This window comes from Chelonoidis abingdonii, chromosome 1 (genome assembly GCF_003597395.2).
Source record: "Chelonoidis abingdonii isolate Lonesome George chromosome 1, CheloAbing_2.0, whole genome shotgun sequence".
NCBI lineage: Eukaryota > Metazoa > Chordata > Testudines > Testudinidae > Chelonoidis > Chelonoidis abingdonii.
The window spans coordinates 51,544,402-51,560,945 of record NC_133769.1 but is presented as its reverse complement, the minus strand read 5'-3'; the positions used below and the strand labels follow the sequence as shown (position 1 = coordinate 51,560,945).

At 39.7% G+C, this 16,544-nt stretch overlaps 1 protein-coding gene across 4 annotated transcripts in view; it reads left to right on the top strand.

Moving 5' to 3' along the window:
* FOXP2 (forkhead box P2) overlaps positions 1-16,544 on the top strand; it is a 456,482-nt gene that overhangs the window by 385,373 nt on the left and 54,565 nt on the right. For 3 of the 4 annotated variants that reach the window (XM_075065568.1, XM_075065569.1, XM_075065573.1), the window contains exons 6-8: positions 1,205-1,361; positions 11,468-11,681; positions 13,573-13,677. In XM_075065568.1, coding sequence (XP_074921669.1) covers positions 1,205-1,361; positions 11,468-11,681; positions 13,573-13,677 — 476 coding nt within the window. The remainder of the gene's footprint in view (positions 1-1,204; positions 1,362-11,467; positions 11,682-13,572; positions 13,678-16,544) is intronic. The other variant, XM_075065578.1, reaches the window with a different exon arrangement.

Sequence of the window (16,544 nt, the reverse complement as noted above, 5' to 3'; positions counted from 1 at the left end):
ACAGAGAATCTAAATTGGTGAGGGAACCTTACTTCCCTCTGTGGTACAGCTCAGAGAGCATGCAAATTTAGCCCATTGTTTAAAAAAAAATGGCGGAGCACAGATTTCAAAATCGCAGGCCCCTGATTAATGAACTGCTACTGTAGGTTTGGAGTGGCGAGGAGAAAGTTACAGTTTGATGTGCTCATAAATCAACCTGACAAGCTGGCTTCTCAGGCCTAGCTTGCACTTGTCAGCAAACTGCATCAAATATAAACATAATACAAACAAAACATGTTGAAGTAGTTAAATTGATCATCAGGTATCGTAGACGTTGTCTTCAAGCTGCCTATTATGCAAACGTACAGGAAACAGTTCTGACCTCCTGAGGCTTTGTTTCTGTTTGGATTTGTGAATAGAATTTCAGACAGCCATCAGCTACGGAATAGAAATTGCTCCCTGATTTCTCCCGAGGCTCTGGGCAATCCACATGACTTGCTCCATTATGCAGTCTGTTTTCCAGTGAGCGCATCAGAAGTTTCTCGTTTCCCCAAACTAAAAAGGAAAGGTCTTCCATAGCAGCTTGTCTTTCTCTGACATGTGACTGCCTTCTTATACCCCCCTGACTCTAAAAAACTCCAGTTTGTCTTGTAATGCCTCACAAAATTTAAAGTTATGCTTTTACTTGTAATAGGGCACTTCTTTGTCTTGAATCTGATGCTGGTTTTTAATATATTCCAATAAGAGAAGAGAGTGAGCTAACAGACCAGTGAAATGAAGGCTACATCCCAGTTTACTAATAGATCACTGGAGACCACATTCATGGGCCGCTGCGGACCGAACTTATTCAGTTGGAAAAACTGAATGGAACAGTTGAATCACAAACTGTTGTAAAGAGTTACACTTTTAGCATAGATATATTTGTTATCATCTGCCATGAGCTGATTTTTTTTTTATTTCTGAACAGCTGTTACCTACTTTCTCTTGACCCTTTTCTGCCGCGTATTATTAATTGTATTTTGCCTTTTCTCCCTAACAACCTAGTAGTTTGGAATAAAAATAATGAAAAAATGCAAATGCTTCCACTGTCTGAGTATTCTGTAAATAATATTATTATTTAATAACTGAGATGAAAGGGGAAACAAGTTGAGTTTACATTTTCTTCTTGCAGCCTTCATTGCAGACTTTATTCTCTGCTGTGTTTGTTGTTGTTTTTTTGATCTAGCAGCAGCAGTTGGCAGCCCAGCAGCTTGTCTTCCAGCAGCAGCTCCTCCAGATGCAACAGCTCCAGCAGCAGCAACATCTGCTGAATCTTCAGCGTCAGGGACTTATTTCCATCCCACCTGGCCAGTCTGCTCTTCCTGTCCAGTCTCTGCCACAAGGTATCTAAACAACATATGATTTAACTTATTTCTAATTCACAACTTTTTTTTAATCATTCCATTTTAACCTGAACTTCAGAAGTTTCCTTTTATTGCATTTAAGCCATACTTTAATAATAAAATATTATTGTTAATATTATTGCACTGTGTAGTTTTCTTGAGGCTGATAAATTTTACTACATGCTTTTACTAGAGAAAACTGCTTTTGAGTGCTTTTTCTTAGGTATAAAATGCATATTTATTAGTCTTATATGCTGAAAACACTTTCTAAGGGCAACACAATTCAAGCACCATTGATTTACACTGAGGAACTACAGAAAACTGATTTAGTGAGAATATAATCACTTCATTTAACATAAGTGAACAGATACAAGAGATGGTGGGCAATTGATATATAAATGGCTGTATCCAAAGTTAATTTAAATTTTTAAATCATTTTGTGTAATTAAAAAAATGGTAGTAATGCTAAATTGACTTATTTCCTGGCATTTGTTGGAGTGGATCTTTATATCTCAGGATTCCTTTTCTTAACATCCTTTGAAAAACTTAAATATGACAATAATTTTCATGTCAGTAAATTGTGATATCACTAACGGAGAACTGTGACTTGCATATAATTACAAGAAGGGGATGGTTTTGAAAGGCACTCTTTAACCCTTTGTCTTTGGGACCAAGATTTCTGAGTGCAAAACGTTAATGAAAAACCTCAGCCACTGTCACTAGTACACTAACTCCTCACTTAATGTTGTAGTTATGTTCCTGAAAAATGAGACTTTAAGTGAAATGATGTTAAGCGAATCCAATTTCCTCATAAGAATGAATGTAAATGGGGGGATTAGGCTCCATGTTTGTTTTTTTTTGCCATACAGTACAGTACTATAGTTGGGAGGTACCCTCGTCTTACCCCACACAGGCAGAGCCCACTGGCACTGGAGACAATGAGGCAGGCAAGGAGGCTGGAGGTGCTGTAGGCTAGGAGAAATATGTTGTACAGCAGCAGCGGCAGCTTCCCCTACTCTGCAAACACCAGGGGCAGAGGGCTCAACCCTCGGCCTACCGCCAACCCTTCACCCAAGCCCCCACCCTTAACCCACCTTTCTTCCCCCGCCTCCTCGCCCGTTACTCCGCATGCTGCATCCTCGCTCCTCCTGCCTTCCACCCCTGCCTCCTGCCCATGGCAATCAATTGGTTTGCAGAGTTCAGGGGGCAGGAGGGAGTGGGGAGGAGCGAAGACTCGGCGGGCAGGCTCTTCCCTGCCTCCTGCCCACGGCAATCAGCTGGTTTGCAGCGTTCGGGAGGCAGGGGATGGGGGGGCCTGCGCACCAAGTCCTCGCTCCTCCCCCATCCTTCCTGAATGCCTCAAGCCAGCTGATTGCCGTGGGCAGGAAGTGGGGGGAGGCAGGGGAAGGCACTGTTCCACGGGGTCTGCCGGCAGGTGGGAGGCATTGTGGGGGGGTGCGCGTAGGGGAGCTGATGTGGGGCTGCCAGCTGAGGACAAAGCAGCCAGCCAAACAACATTATAGCAAAGCAGTGCACAACTTTTAATGGTGCATGTTGTGTAATTAAACAGGGACCTAAGATCGAAACAACGTTAAGCGAGAGGACGTTAAGTGGGGAGTTATTGTTTATTAATGATTCAATATTTAGTCATTTAGGAGAAAGGGGTACTCAGATTTATGAAAGGTAAATTTACTTAGGAATAAATACTGTGGGAATGCCAAAGATTTCACATGTTAAGAACTCTATTTTGCCATCACCTATGTGGCACATAACTTTAGTTTAGTTTTTACTTACATTACAGAACAGAGATAAGTTAGAGGTCTCTTTCATGTCAGTTATATAATATCTGCTCTTTAGGACCCCGATCTTTAAATGAGTTCTCTGTGGGCTGCGTCCAAGTAGAGTTTGCTTGATTTATATGAGATTCTACGTGGACATAAGGGTTCGTTCATCAGATACAGATTGCGAGACTTGAGACTTGGAAGTTAGATGAGTGCAGGGAGAGTGTACTTCATACAAACAAAATGGGGATGGAACAATATGGGATAAGTGACAACTTAAATATAGTGTCCCAGCATTGCCAGCTGTCACAGTTTTAATATGAATCTTGTGTTTTGGCCATTTGGCACTTCACGTAAAATTCCGTGTCTCAGAGTGCTGGCCTCGACGGGCTCTACTTGAGGTCCAGCCTACCTGTGACAGCTCTGCTAAGGAGAATGAACCAACCCAGATCCACCTGTGGATAGTTAATTGTCTAAGTAGGTGTGTGGCAGCTAATTAGGTAAGGAGCACTTGAGCATAATAAAGGCTTGTGAGTGTTCAGTCAGGGGACCTCAGAACAGAGGAAGGTCCTGAGGAGAGAGGCTCCTCAGGGGAGCTAGTTAGGAAGAGCAGAGGCTCGTGGAGAGAAGGAATAGGACAGAGAGAAAGTGGTCCCAGGCAAGAGCTCCCAAGGCCTCTGGACTTCCTGCCAAGGAACTGGGAGCAGGGCCAGCTTTAGGCCAATTCAACCAATTCCCCTGAATCGGGCCCTGCCCCTAAGAGGGCCCCATGCCCAAGCCCCAGTACAGCATACCGGCAAGAGCCAGTGCACTATACCAGGGTAGCCCAGCTTCCCCAGGGGACAATTTAAAGGACCTGAGGCTCCCAGCAGGGGCTGGAGCCCCAGGCCCTTTAAATTGCCACCAGAGCCCCCACTACTGGAGCCCTGGGGTAGGGCTGCGGGGCTCAGGGGGCTATTTAAAAAGTCTGGGGCTCTCGTTGCTTCTACTGCCCCGCCCTTTGAATAGTCACTGCTTCCCTGCTGCTTCCCCAGGGCTCCTGCAGCTATTTAAAGGGCCAGGGCGGTAGAAGGAGGGGAGCCCTGGGCCCTTGAAATAGCCCCCAGAGCCCTGGGGTAGCGGGGGGGAGGGCAGGCTCCAGCTGCCTCTGCTGCCCTGGTCCTTTAAATAGCCCCCTGAGCCCCACTGCTTCCCCAGGTCTCCCTCGGCTATTTACAGGGCCATGGTGGTGGAAGCAGGGGAGCCCCAGGCCCTTTAAATACCCCCCAAGTCCTGGGCTGCTGTTGCTGCTACCCCAGTGGGAGAGGTAGGAGGAGGGGGCACTCACCATACAGGGTGGACTGTACCCCCTGTACCCGCAGCCAGCCCCTGCCCTGTCTGCAGCCAGCCCGTCTCCAGCCATCCCTTCACTCCCTGCCCTGTCTCCAGCCCTGCACCCCTGCCTGCAGCCAGCCTGTCCCCAGCCAGCCCCTGCCGCACCCCCTGACCTGCCCGCACCAGCCCCACACTCCCTGACCTGCCCGCACCAGCCAACCCCTGCCGCACCCCGTGCTTGAGGCCAGCCAGTCCTGCACTCCTCTGTCTCCAGCCCTGCCAACCCATGCCGCACCCCGCTGCACCCCTGCCTGAAGCCAGCCAGCCTACCCCACACCCCCCTGTCTCCAGCCAGCCCCACACCCCTTGCTCTGCCTGAAGCCAGACCCTACCTCCAAACAACACCTGAACTACCTCCAGCCAGCCTCATGTCCACTGGTGCCCTGAAGTTCACAGGGTAGTAACCCTGCACTCCTGCTTCAATGAAGGGGGCAGGGAGCAGTTGGGACCCAGACATGTGCACACCCTAGGGTGACCAGACAGCAAGTGTGAAAAATCGGGATGGGGTGGAGGGTAATAGGATCCTATATAAGAAAATGACCCAAAAATCGGGATTGTCCCTATAAAATCGGGACATCCGGTCACCCTAACACATCCTCAGCGGGGATGACCGCACGTGTGAAATGGAGCTCATTTCTAGTTCAGGCCCATCTTTTTAAAAAAGAACTTTAGGTAGGGTTAACATACATCTGTATTTTCCCGGACATGCCAGTCTTTTTGGTTCTTAAATCGCCATCTGGGAGGAAAATATGGACATATGGTAACCCTATTGGTACAAAAAATACATACTGTGGCACATCCCTTAAATCAGAACTTTTTATAGGGAACCAGTTGCTAAGAAATGAAAGGCTTTTTTTTACATGTTTTTTTTTTAAGTCATCCCTGCAGGGCCCCTGCCGAAAATGTTCAAATTGGGCCCCGCACTTCCTAAAGCCGGCCCTGACTGGGAGTCTGGAAGACCTGAGAGCCCCAGCTCCAGTCAGGTCTCCCAGCGTTTTCAGTCTCCCAGCTCCATATCAGGGAGTCTGGAAATTCCAGCATGGTGGGGCTTCCCCAGAGCTGTAGACCCCACAAGCCTTAGGTCCCTAGCACTGAAGCAGATCGTATGGCGGGGCTGCACAGCATTCCATCAGACAAACTGACAGAGTTCCATCAGAACCTTGCCTGAGATTTAGCAAAAGTTTGTTGAACACAACTCCCTTTTGTGAGACATTTTGGGTTCAACAAACAGGCATTTCCTTAATTACATGAGAATCTCAGCTTTCATTTTAAAAAAAAAAAAAAAAGTAAATTTCTAGCCTGTGTGGTTACAGATAGATGCTTGAAAATGTGACCCAAGTACTCTGTAAAGGCTCCAAAACAGAAAGAAAAATAACCTCAAATTTACTATTATATTAAATCTCATGATTTTGATGATCCTGACTTATGATTTTTGAATGTTTCAGTTTGGCAATACTGATTTCCTTTTCCATAAAGCAACATGAGATTAGAAGGGGGGAAAAAAATACTTGAAGTGAAATGTCTCTCTGAACAGCTTTACTTTCTGTATTCCTCTCTTGTGCCATGTGTTGCAAGAGGAATTCCTCGGGTATTCCCTAACATTGAGCGATCCCACTAGATTTCTCTCAGAACTCGTACCCAAATTACATTGACAGTCATACATAGAATCATAGGACTGGAAGGGACCTTGAGAGGTCATCTAGTCCAGTCCCCTGCAGTCATAACAGGACTAAATATTATCTGTACCATTCCTGACAACAGTCTAACACAACAGTCATTCACACTTTCCTAATAGAAAAACAAATCTAAAATAATTTATATTTAATTGGTGTTTTTTCTTTTAATAGTTGTTTTAGCAGAACTATTAAATTGTGCCCTAATTCCTAATTCCCCCTGAGTATGGCTTCCTAGAAAGATTTGCTGTAACTGCACTAACAATGAAAAAAGCTACTAAAGAGTTAAAATATTAGGGGAAAAGATCCTCATTTAAAATATTTCTGTAATTTTATCATCTAAATTAAGTAAACCTCTTTGGTTTGCATCTGTTCTGTGCTTTTGAATCAGAGCAGATACTGGTCAAGGACGCCCCTTTTCTCTTTTAGCTCTACTATCCATTTTATAAGGTGCAGGGCAGAAAAAGGATGGAGAAAGGAAATACAGAAATATATTTTAATAAAGAAAATAATGAAACTGTGGTTTTAAAAATAAATATGGGATTAGGTTTTGGTAGGCACAAAGAGGCAGAGAATGGGCAGAGCCTTAACTCTGTGAACACCTTCAATGTGCTGATCAGCAGAGTAGAAGCTAGAAAGGATGGAAAGAAGGACTCTGCACCTTGGAAAGGGCTGTAGCAGATTATTTCCCTCTTTGGAGCAAAGAGTGGAGAAGATTAGGAATTCTGACTCTTAATCCAAGTTATCTCCCTGGGCTTCTCCTGAGACAGTGCAGCTGAGACAAGGATGTGCCTAATCTACAGTCTAACTTGAGTAATGAAATCAAAAATAATCAATTGTCAGTCAGATGAGACAGACCCACATAGCAGTCACCCATATAAAACATCATCATGCTATTACCTTGAACCTGGGAGTTCTTCCTGCCCTGGCTTAGGGTTAGTGGATATGGGAAGAGGATCAGTCTTCTCTCTTATTGTCCTTATGAAAATAAAGATGTCCACACTTAACAAAGTGCCATGTCATATATTTTCTGTGGTGGTGCAGAATAAAACTCTCAGCACTAAAACTTACTGGAAGAGAAAGAGTATATATGGAATGCAATAGAAAGACATTTTGTATGTCAAATGAATAATTACCTGTGATACAAGAAGGACTCTACCCCTTATACATATGGGAATCCTCAATTACTATATTTGAAATTCCAGATGTCTTATACATCCACAAAATTCTTCCAAAGATTATTGGGCCTCTGTGTAATTCTGATGTCTAAGAAACCACTGTTCATGTGCAGTGGTTGAATATGGGGCTGGTGAATAGTTCTGCACTTAAATCCCTAACTTGTCAATATAAAGATGTTTGTTTCCATTTGGATAATACAAACTCTTCTATATGGATGTGATAAACTGAATGAATAACTAGTACATCTGAAAGACACAGGGAGATTCTTGTTTATAACTCAAAAAGATCAGAAAATATCCTTTTAAAATGCAGATTGTCAATGCCAATTGCATAAACCAAACATAGTTTTTGCATTCACTAAGTCTAAATTGAACAACCTCCTAAATTTAACTATGAGGGGGCAGCAGAGTCAAAATGCTGTGATGCTTGCTCCTGAAAAATAGTACTTCTACCTTTTCACAACTAGAACATTTATAACATTTTCTCGATGTTCAGGTATAACAAATAAGCTGTTAAAAAGGAGGTGTAATTTTAGCATTAACTTTGTAACAAGATACAATCTCTCCACTATTGAAAACCTAATAAACTGTGTCTCACAATGAGAAACTTCTATATCATGCTACACTGATGCTAGATAAATGCAGAAGAATTTAATATCAATAATATATATAAAACTTACTGATCAAGCCATGTAGCAGAATTAAACATAGTCACAGGGATAGATTTTAAAATCACTAAGAACTAAATAAATAAAAAAGAGAGTGGAGGAAAGCAGAGAAAGAGACTTATCTAAACTCTTTTCAAAATACCAAGCATTCTTTTGGGTCCAGTACAGTATTAAGTGATCTTATGCCCTATTAACTTCCTTACTTTTATATTCCTGTCCTTTCTCCTTTTAACATAAATGGTGCTGTGAAAAAGGCAAATGAAACAAAGAAGCTCAAGGATACCTTGCTAAATATCCCCAGAGCCAGAAATTTGGGTTCCCCAAAACCCAAGCAATATCAGCAGACCCAAAACTTATTGGAAATGCGGCTCAAACCACACCTTAGCTACAGAGCAGGCAGTGTGGGCCAGGAAGGTGACTACCGGATGCCCAGGATAGTGTTAAACAAAGGGTGGCACACAAGAGCCAGTCAACTCACTCTATCTCTCCCCCTACCCTACTGATTAGGCCAATGAGTGGTAGAAGGAGTTAGAGAAAGCCATCCCTTTCACAGGCATGGTTTTTTTGCACTTGGAATGGGGGAGGGACAACAGGAAGGAGAAAATATCCCCACACAGCCAATCTTATATTCTCCCCTCATGACCAAGGGAAGGTCATCCGCCTGCTGCTCCCATCAAATGTCCTTGCTGCTGAGAATGGAGAAGACATTTTCATTCTAATTTTTTTTAAAAAAAAAGTTTTTATCTTTAAAAAAAACAATAAAAAATTAGGACAGAGAGTTAATGCTGCAAGAAAAAGGGAAATATTTGAGGGTTTAATATATCATTTTTCTCCACTCTCCGAACTGACTCCATTACTGTTTGATTTGATCTGTGATCATCATATTAACAGTTGACTATTTTTTACAGTAATTACATTTATTATTTGCAGAGTTGCTGCAAACTGCTTTATATAAACTGTGTAATAATTACTTAACTTCATTAGAAACAGTTCCAACTATTGCTACCATTGTCATATTGGCTCCTGTTACCCATAGGCCTGATTCAGTAAAAATAGTAAGTCTGACTTCCTTGCTGTACAAACCGTATAAACTCCAATTTTTGAGTCATTCAGCCCAAATCATTCCTTTTTCCCCCCCACTTTGTAATTAACCCAGGGCACCACTCTATGTTAGTATCTAAAGTAGAGAAGAAGTAAATACAGCAATTATCATACAGAATAATGGAATAAAAAGTAAGATCTCAACTTCCTTCCAGTTAGTTTCCAGGCTATCTGGACAAGATATTTCTGTGAATAACTAGCAAAGTGAACAGTCTTTGGCTTCCATGGTTTTGCATGCTTCCTAATAAGATATTTGTTGACAAATTTTGAAGAAAGTGTGTTATTTTTCAGTGGGTTTTAAATTGCACCAATTTTTAGCAATATGAGCTCATGTACATTCAATATAAAATATTAGCTAACAAGAGAGAAAAAAGTCAATGAAAAACATCTCTTTATCTCCTGAAAAGGAATCTCATTCACCCATTAAAGCCACCCTCTCCATCCAAAGCCTGAATGAAGAGATGAACCTTTCATCATTCTCTGAAGGTCAATAAACTGAGCTTTGTCAGAACAATCGGGGAGAAGCTAAATCCAGAGTTAAAGGCCACCCACTGAGAACACCTTTCCTTTCCACCATGCAACTCTAGTTACTGTGAGCAAGAGTGTTTTAGTTGATTTCAGTTGTTGAGATGATACATAAAAGAGATGTAGTTGTGATAGCCATGACCCAAACCAAATCAGTCTATATATATCAAATCCACCCGTTCAGCTGAATGAGAAAACAAATACCCAGAAATAAATTGGTAGGCAGTGCAAGCTGCAAAGCATAGGTATGATAACAAAGTATAGCATAAAAATCTCTGCTGAGTTAATGAGCCTTCTCATTCTGTTCTACGCGTGTTGGAGTAGTCTTCAAAGGCAATCCTGTCTGGTGGTGACAAAATCAACAGATAACTGTGGCAAAGTTTACATCTGAGCAGAAATGTCACAACTTCCTAAGTCAGATGCAGATGGACGTGGGAGGAGAAAGTGATCATATTCTTCTTGTTACCCGTATTTTGCAGTCCTTTCCTGCAAGCCAACAACAAATTGTGATGGAAATTTCTTACTTTCTTGCAAAATGTATGAATGAAGGACAATACTTGACAACACTGTCTCTTATCTACAACTTTTATGGGACAAACACAGACACTGTAATCACACAGTCCTGACCGCAAATGTATAAATGCAACATATAAGAGGTGTTGGTCCTTATCTCAGCCTGTATCTCTGCTATGCTCAGCGTGACTCACAACTGGGGGAGAAGACAACAGTGGCTTTAAGCCATCTTTACAACTCTTCAATAATGAGATTAATCCAGGTCTAGGACAGTCCCAGTCATATATTAGAGAAGCCTCAAGGATTCTCTGAATTATGCCAATGACCCTAAGAGAGACTGTTGAAGCTGAGGCATAGGGACACCCCTTTCTCCTAGTGAGGCCCTCCAGTCTCCTTCCCATAACAGAGTAGGGAGAAAGGCTAGCAAAAGAACTGCCGTGATGACACTACACTACTTGGGGATTCATCCATTCAGAGTGAATCTTCAAGAGACCAGTTCTATTGCCTTTTTGGCTGACTGGGGAGACAGAGCAACTTGAGCAGTCATCAGTATCTGGTCCTGTGTTGTTTGTTAGAGTGGTTATTCATCTGAAGAATTGGTTTTTTGCCCATTCAAACTACATTTTAAACTAGGTGAATTTTATTAATTAAACAATGCTAGTTGATAGATGGCTGAAACTATTGAAGTTTGTCTTCACTGATTGAAGTTAGTGGGCTGGATTCTGCCCTAACTTTAAACCTGTTGCAATCCCATTGATTTCAGTTTGGTCGCATGAGTTTGATTTGATTTTCGTTTAAAAAGAAAATTAATGCTTGCATTCTTAGTGCAATCAGATATGTTTTTCTATTTCCATTTCATTGTTGGTTAAGCAGTACTTCTGAAGAGCTAAGTGAACTTTGAATCCATTGAGTCATGTCTGTATATCAAGAAATTGATTCTATAGACAGTGAAAATCTCCTTTAAAACTTACTTTAATAGTTGTTTTTCAAACAGGAGTTACCAGTTAGTCTTTGTAGTTTGCCCTCTTTGATCCTTGAACAAGTGTTTTAAGAAGAAGCATAATAATATTAAAATTGGTGACCGTTTTTTAGTTGACTGTTCGTAGCACAAGAGAAAAGCAGCTAAATTAATTGGGTGCCTATAGAGGAAAAATGAAATTGTTTTACTACATGTCGATCGTGCTGGAAAAACAGCATCACCTTTATTGTTGGCATTAATCCATTAATAACACTGAGCTCATTATATGAAACTCTTACTTTGTTATATTAGTGGGGCTCTCTTTCATTTTATAGCTGGCTTAAGTCCTGCTGAGATTCAGCAGTTATGGAAAGAAGTGACTGGAGTCCATAGTATGGAAGACAATGGCATTAAACATGGAGGACTAGACCTCTCTACTAACAATTCCTCCTCTACTACCTCCTCTACCACTTCCAAAGCATCACCACCAATAACTCATCATTCCATAGTGAATGGACAGTCTTCAGTTCTAAATGCAAGGCGAGACAGGTAATTCTGATGAGATTCCTACTGTGCTTATTATCTGACATAACTGTAACAAAAGCAAAGTTTTATGATCATACAATAAAGACAGACATTGTTATTTCACATCAGGAGTTGTATTATTTGAAATCATATGTTTCTTTACTAAAAATCAGAAAAAATACAGAATGTTGAAGGTTGATTAAATAATCATAATTTTTCCAGTATGTTAAATCGGATAGCATGATTTTCACCAAATGCCTCTAATTTTACAAGTGCAACTTTGAGTACTCAAATGGGGGGGAGGGGTAGCTCCATGGTTTGAGCATTGGCCTACTAAACCCAGGGTTATGAGTTCAGTCCTTAAGGGGGCCATTTAGGGATCTGGGGCAAAAATCTGTCTGGGGATTGGTCCCACTCTGAACAGGCGATTGGACTAGATGACCTTCTGAGGTCCCTTCCAACCCAGATATTCTTAAAAAAAAAATAAATAAAAGTGCCTTCAGTTTTGCACCCACAGTGAACTTTTGGTACTACTGGTGCCAGTTAGACAACCTACTAGTAATTTGCATGTGCTGGCTGGTATTTGTAGATGCAGATTTGTAGATGCTTTGCTGGCAAACAACTACATTCACAGAATTAGAAGCCATGTTGAGGCCCTACAGTATTAAATCAGTCTAGTCCCAGAAAGTATAAGCAGGATATCTAACAGATTGAAGATGTAATTCAACTTAAAGAGTCCATACACACTATTGCACAGTTAAATTTGTGCTGTTTTAAAAAATATATATTTGAAACTTTTGAGGAAAGCACTAAAGAAGAAATAACACTAAAGGCCAAATTTTGCATTTGTGAGCACTGAAGTAATTCCATTGACTTAATTCATGGAATCATTCCAGTAGTTACTGTAAATTGTGACATTATAGCACAGCAGAATTTGGCTCTAAGTGTTAATATTATAAATATGCCTTTTCAGGCTCAGTGTACAGATATTTTTGACTCCTCCTTGTTACCTTTCAGCACTTAAAAAGACTGATACTGATGATCTCTTATGTAAGGTAAATTTAAACTTGGCTATAACAAATTCTAAATAGTAAACAATTGTATTTTAAAGAAACATCCCTGTTCATTACTGTAACATTTAAAATAGAAGACTATAATTTGATAATGTCCAGGGTCTTCATTTGAGTATCAGAGCAGTTTTCTGCTAACTTTATTATTTCAAAAATGGAACGTCTCTGGATACTTTTATGCTGTTATTTTAATTAAGAGTAATGTGATGATTATATGTTGGAGAAGTTGATGTATTCCTTTGGAATCTGTAGCTAATACTCATCTCTGTGAGGAGGAAAGAAATAAAACCTCTTTGATTCCATAAGGCTAAAACTATTGCAGACTTTTATAAAAAATGAAATGGAATATGGGCTTGTTTTCATGAATCCTAGAGCTGCTAATGGAAACAATGATTGTAAAGGGAAATATTTATTAATGTAAGTCACCTTAATATATAAACCCCCAGAAAATATTAAGATTGTACAGTAACATTCACATTATTCATAAGTTCCTGCTGTCCATCTTAAATATTTTCAGAATTGATCATTTCTGAGTGTATTTTTTATTTATAGGTAAAATGTTACGCTGAGGTCATATGGCAGAATTAGCATATGATATTATACAGTCATCTTATTTTTTCATCCTTTATTAACAGTCATCTTTGGCTCTATTTCTTCTCTAATTGGAACATCATCTAGCCTTGGCAGTTGAACTATTCAATAGAATGATTAAATTTTTCTGACTGCTCTGAGCTGAATTGACCTGTTTTGACCTGTTTGTCACTGATCGTAACCTGACAGGCGCTAGCAGCCTCCAACGATTATGGCTTTTGAGATTAATCTGATGCCGTATTCTTTCGCTACAGCTCGTCACACGAGGAAACGGGGGCCTCTCATACTCTCTATGGCCATGGAGTTTGCAAATGGCCTGGCTGTGAAAGCATTTGTGAAGATTTTGGACAGTTTTTTAAGTAGGTTGATTTTTATTCATTGGATAAAGGGGCTGTTTAAGACTAAGGAACAATAAAGATGGCTAGGAAAGTTCAACTGTAAAGCATATCAGAGTTCATGTGTACAGTCCGAGCAACTGGATAATCAAGGCCATCTGCAGACAGTCAAATTGTTATCCTTTCTTTCATGTAGAACACTTTTGCAGGCCTTTCAAACACACAGTGTTTAATCCTGTTATTATCCCTTTATTGAAATGGAGTCTTGGAAAGTTTGAAGAGATGCTTTGGTTTTATGTTTGATAGCAAAAGTATGTAAAAATACATTGTAAATTCTAATAGTTTTAGTAAAGCATATAGGTACATATAATGTGTGCATCTGTGTGCAAACAGGATTTATGTGTGTGCAATATATAACAATGCACACACCACTTTAATGTACCAGATGTGGTCATTTAACCCTTCTTTGGTAAGTTTAGCCTGTTCTCTTGCATGTGCATAAGATGCATACAACTAAAAACACTTGAAGGGGTGGGTTTACACCTTTCAGTATTAATCATTAATGAAGAAAACTTTCCAGTTGCAGTTGTTAGTAATGCTGAGCCACTACTTGTATTATGTTTACAGTGTGGACTGAGTTTTGTCAGAATAACCACATTGTTTTTGGCATGCAACCGATCTTAATAGAAAACTACAGATAGCTTTATATAGATGAGTAACTTCATGGGCTGAGACTCTTACGTTGTCATGGTGCAGCTAACAGGGTGAATGAACTGTTTCATGCTTCATCAACAATTAAGTTAATTAGCTCATTTGAAATTGCACTGCTTTGTTGCCTGGATGTTGGCAGAAACATCAAAAAGATGTGTTTACAAATGGTAGACTACAGGGGATATAGCAAAAGCACCTTAACAACAAGCCACAAGAACTCAGTATCATAATAACTTTATAGCAGAACTACAGTGATAATTTTTGCAATGTATTTTAACTCCTTCCTCCATTTTTCTTACGGCTTTGCAGTTTCAGGGAAATAACTGTTATTAACTTCTAAAGCTTACTTTATATTTTCTCTCACTCGTGGTGAATGACTATTTATGAATACTTTACAGTGTAATTTCAAAAGCATTTTGTGCTATTATATAAAAATGATTTTGCTATATACCATATCTGTTTGTAGATTAAAGAAGTTATTCATTGTGAAGGATTTTTTTAAACTACTGTTAGTGATTCCATGAGAAAAATAACTATATACTGCACATATTGTTGTAAGTATTATCGATACTAAGAATTTTAGGCAACTTAACTCAAGCCTTTTCCTCTCCAGGAAAAACTGATTTTTATAAATACTTTATCCTTCCAGGATATAGTGATGTTAATTCTTGGGCACCCCTTTCACAGTCCTTCTATTAGGTCTCTTGTTATAATCCACAGTCACTAAAACTATTTTGATTAATACTGTGTAGTGCTGGGTTACAATTGCTCCTGGAAGATGTGGAAGAGACTCATAGCTTCCTGATCATTCTTGTGTAGAGCCAATCAGAGTTTACAACAGTTCCATCATTTCATCCCATACACCAAGAGAAAAAACATTGGAAAGCAATTTATTTTATTTTTCCATTAAATTATAACTTTTGTTTTTCTAAAGCAAATAAGAAATTCTAATTGAGGAACAGATGCAGTTGTTTGTGAAATTGAAATATTCAAACATTTTGCAGTAATATTAAAATGTGAATCAATATGTAACCTGGCATTAGCTCCCTTAGTACCTTTCCATGTTCAAACTAATGCAAAATCCCCATTACAATTAAAAAACATTTTATTTCAATTAAATATCAACTTTTAGTCCAAAGATTGACCATTTTTCCGATCCATTAACTTTATAGGGGCTGACAGGACTAATGGCTGTAGTTATCAAGACCTTGCTCTTAGTGTAATCTTCGTTACAACATTGTAGGTTCTCTGACTTGATACCTGTGTTAATAGAGTTAATGCAAGTATATTGTACTAAAATGAAATATTGATAGTGCACACTAGCCCAACCAATAGTGTGTATTTCTATAATATGCTTATGACAGGTTTCAAGAGCTCCTAGTTAAGGAACTGAACTCTAACTTTTTGTGCTCTGAACACAGTTCACCTAGAAACTTGTGGGTTTAAAAAAAAAAACAGCTGTGCAGAGGCATCTGAGAAGGAGGATTAAGACAGAAAACACAGTGGCTTTGCTTCACTTTTGAAATAATGGAAAGGATTTGGGGTGAAGTGAAGAATAACTTACAGTAAATGACTGGTAGTGATGAAAGGTTTTTACACCTTCATTTTTGTTATCCAGTATTCAGTGTTTTCATCTTTAAAGTAATTTAAGATAATTATCTTTCTTGTTTTTGTTGAGCTATTCAGATGCTGAAAGAAGTTAGGCTTTGCATGCAGTGGAACCGATGAATAATATTTGTTACATTTATGCTATACATATTGGGAAACATAATATCATATCTTTCCTGTGATATCCTTTAACTCTGGCCGCCAAACCATAGTTTATATTTTATGGAGCAATTTTCAGTCTTGATGAAATGGTGTTAGATTACAATTGTTCATGTGCGCACAATCAGTTCTACTGACTATTCTGCAAAAACAACTGCTTTTAGCTCAAAATGTAAAGGCAGATGAAAAAAAATTATTACATAACTGCAAAGAAGACAACAAGAGTTAAACAAAATACTAGACATCGAAGAGAGGAGATTAAAAGAGTGCCGAAAATTTTGGAATTTTACTATAAAACAGGTGTTGACAGAAGCTAACCATTTTTCTGGTCACTAAGTGAGGAGCTCACTAAAAGCATTTAATAGTAGTTCTTCATTACTGTCTTATAAATGTCAGAATGTAATAACATATGA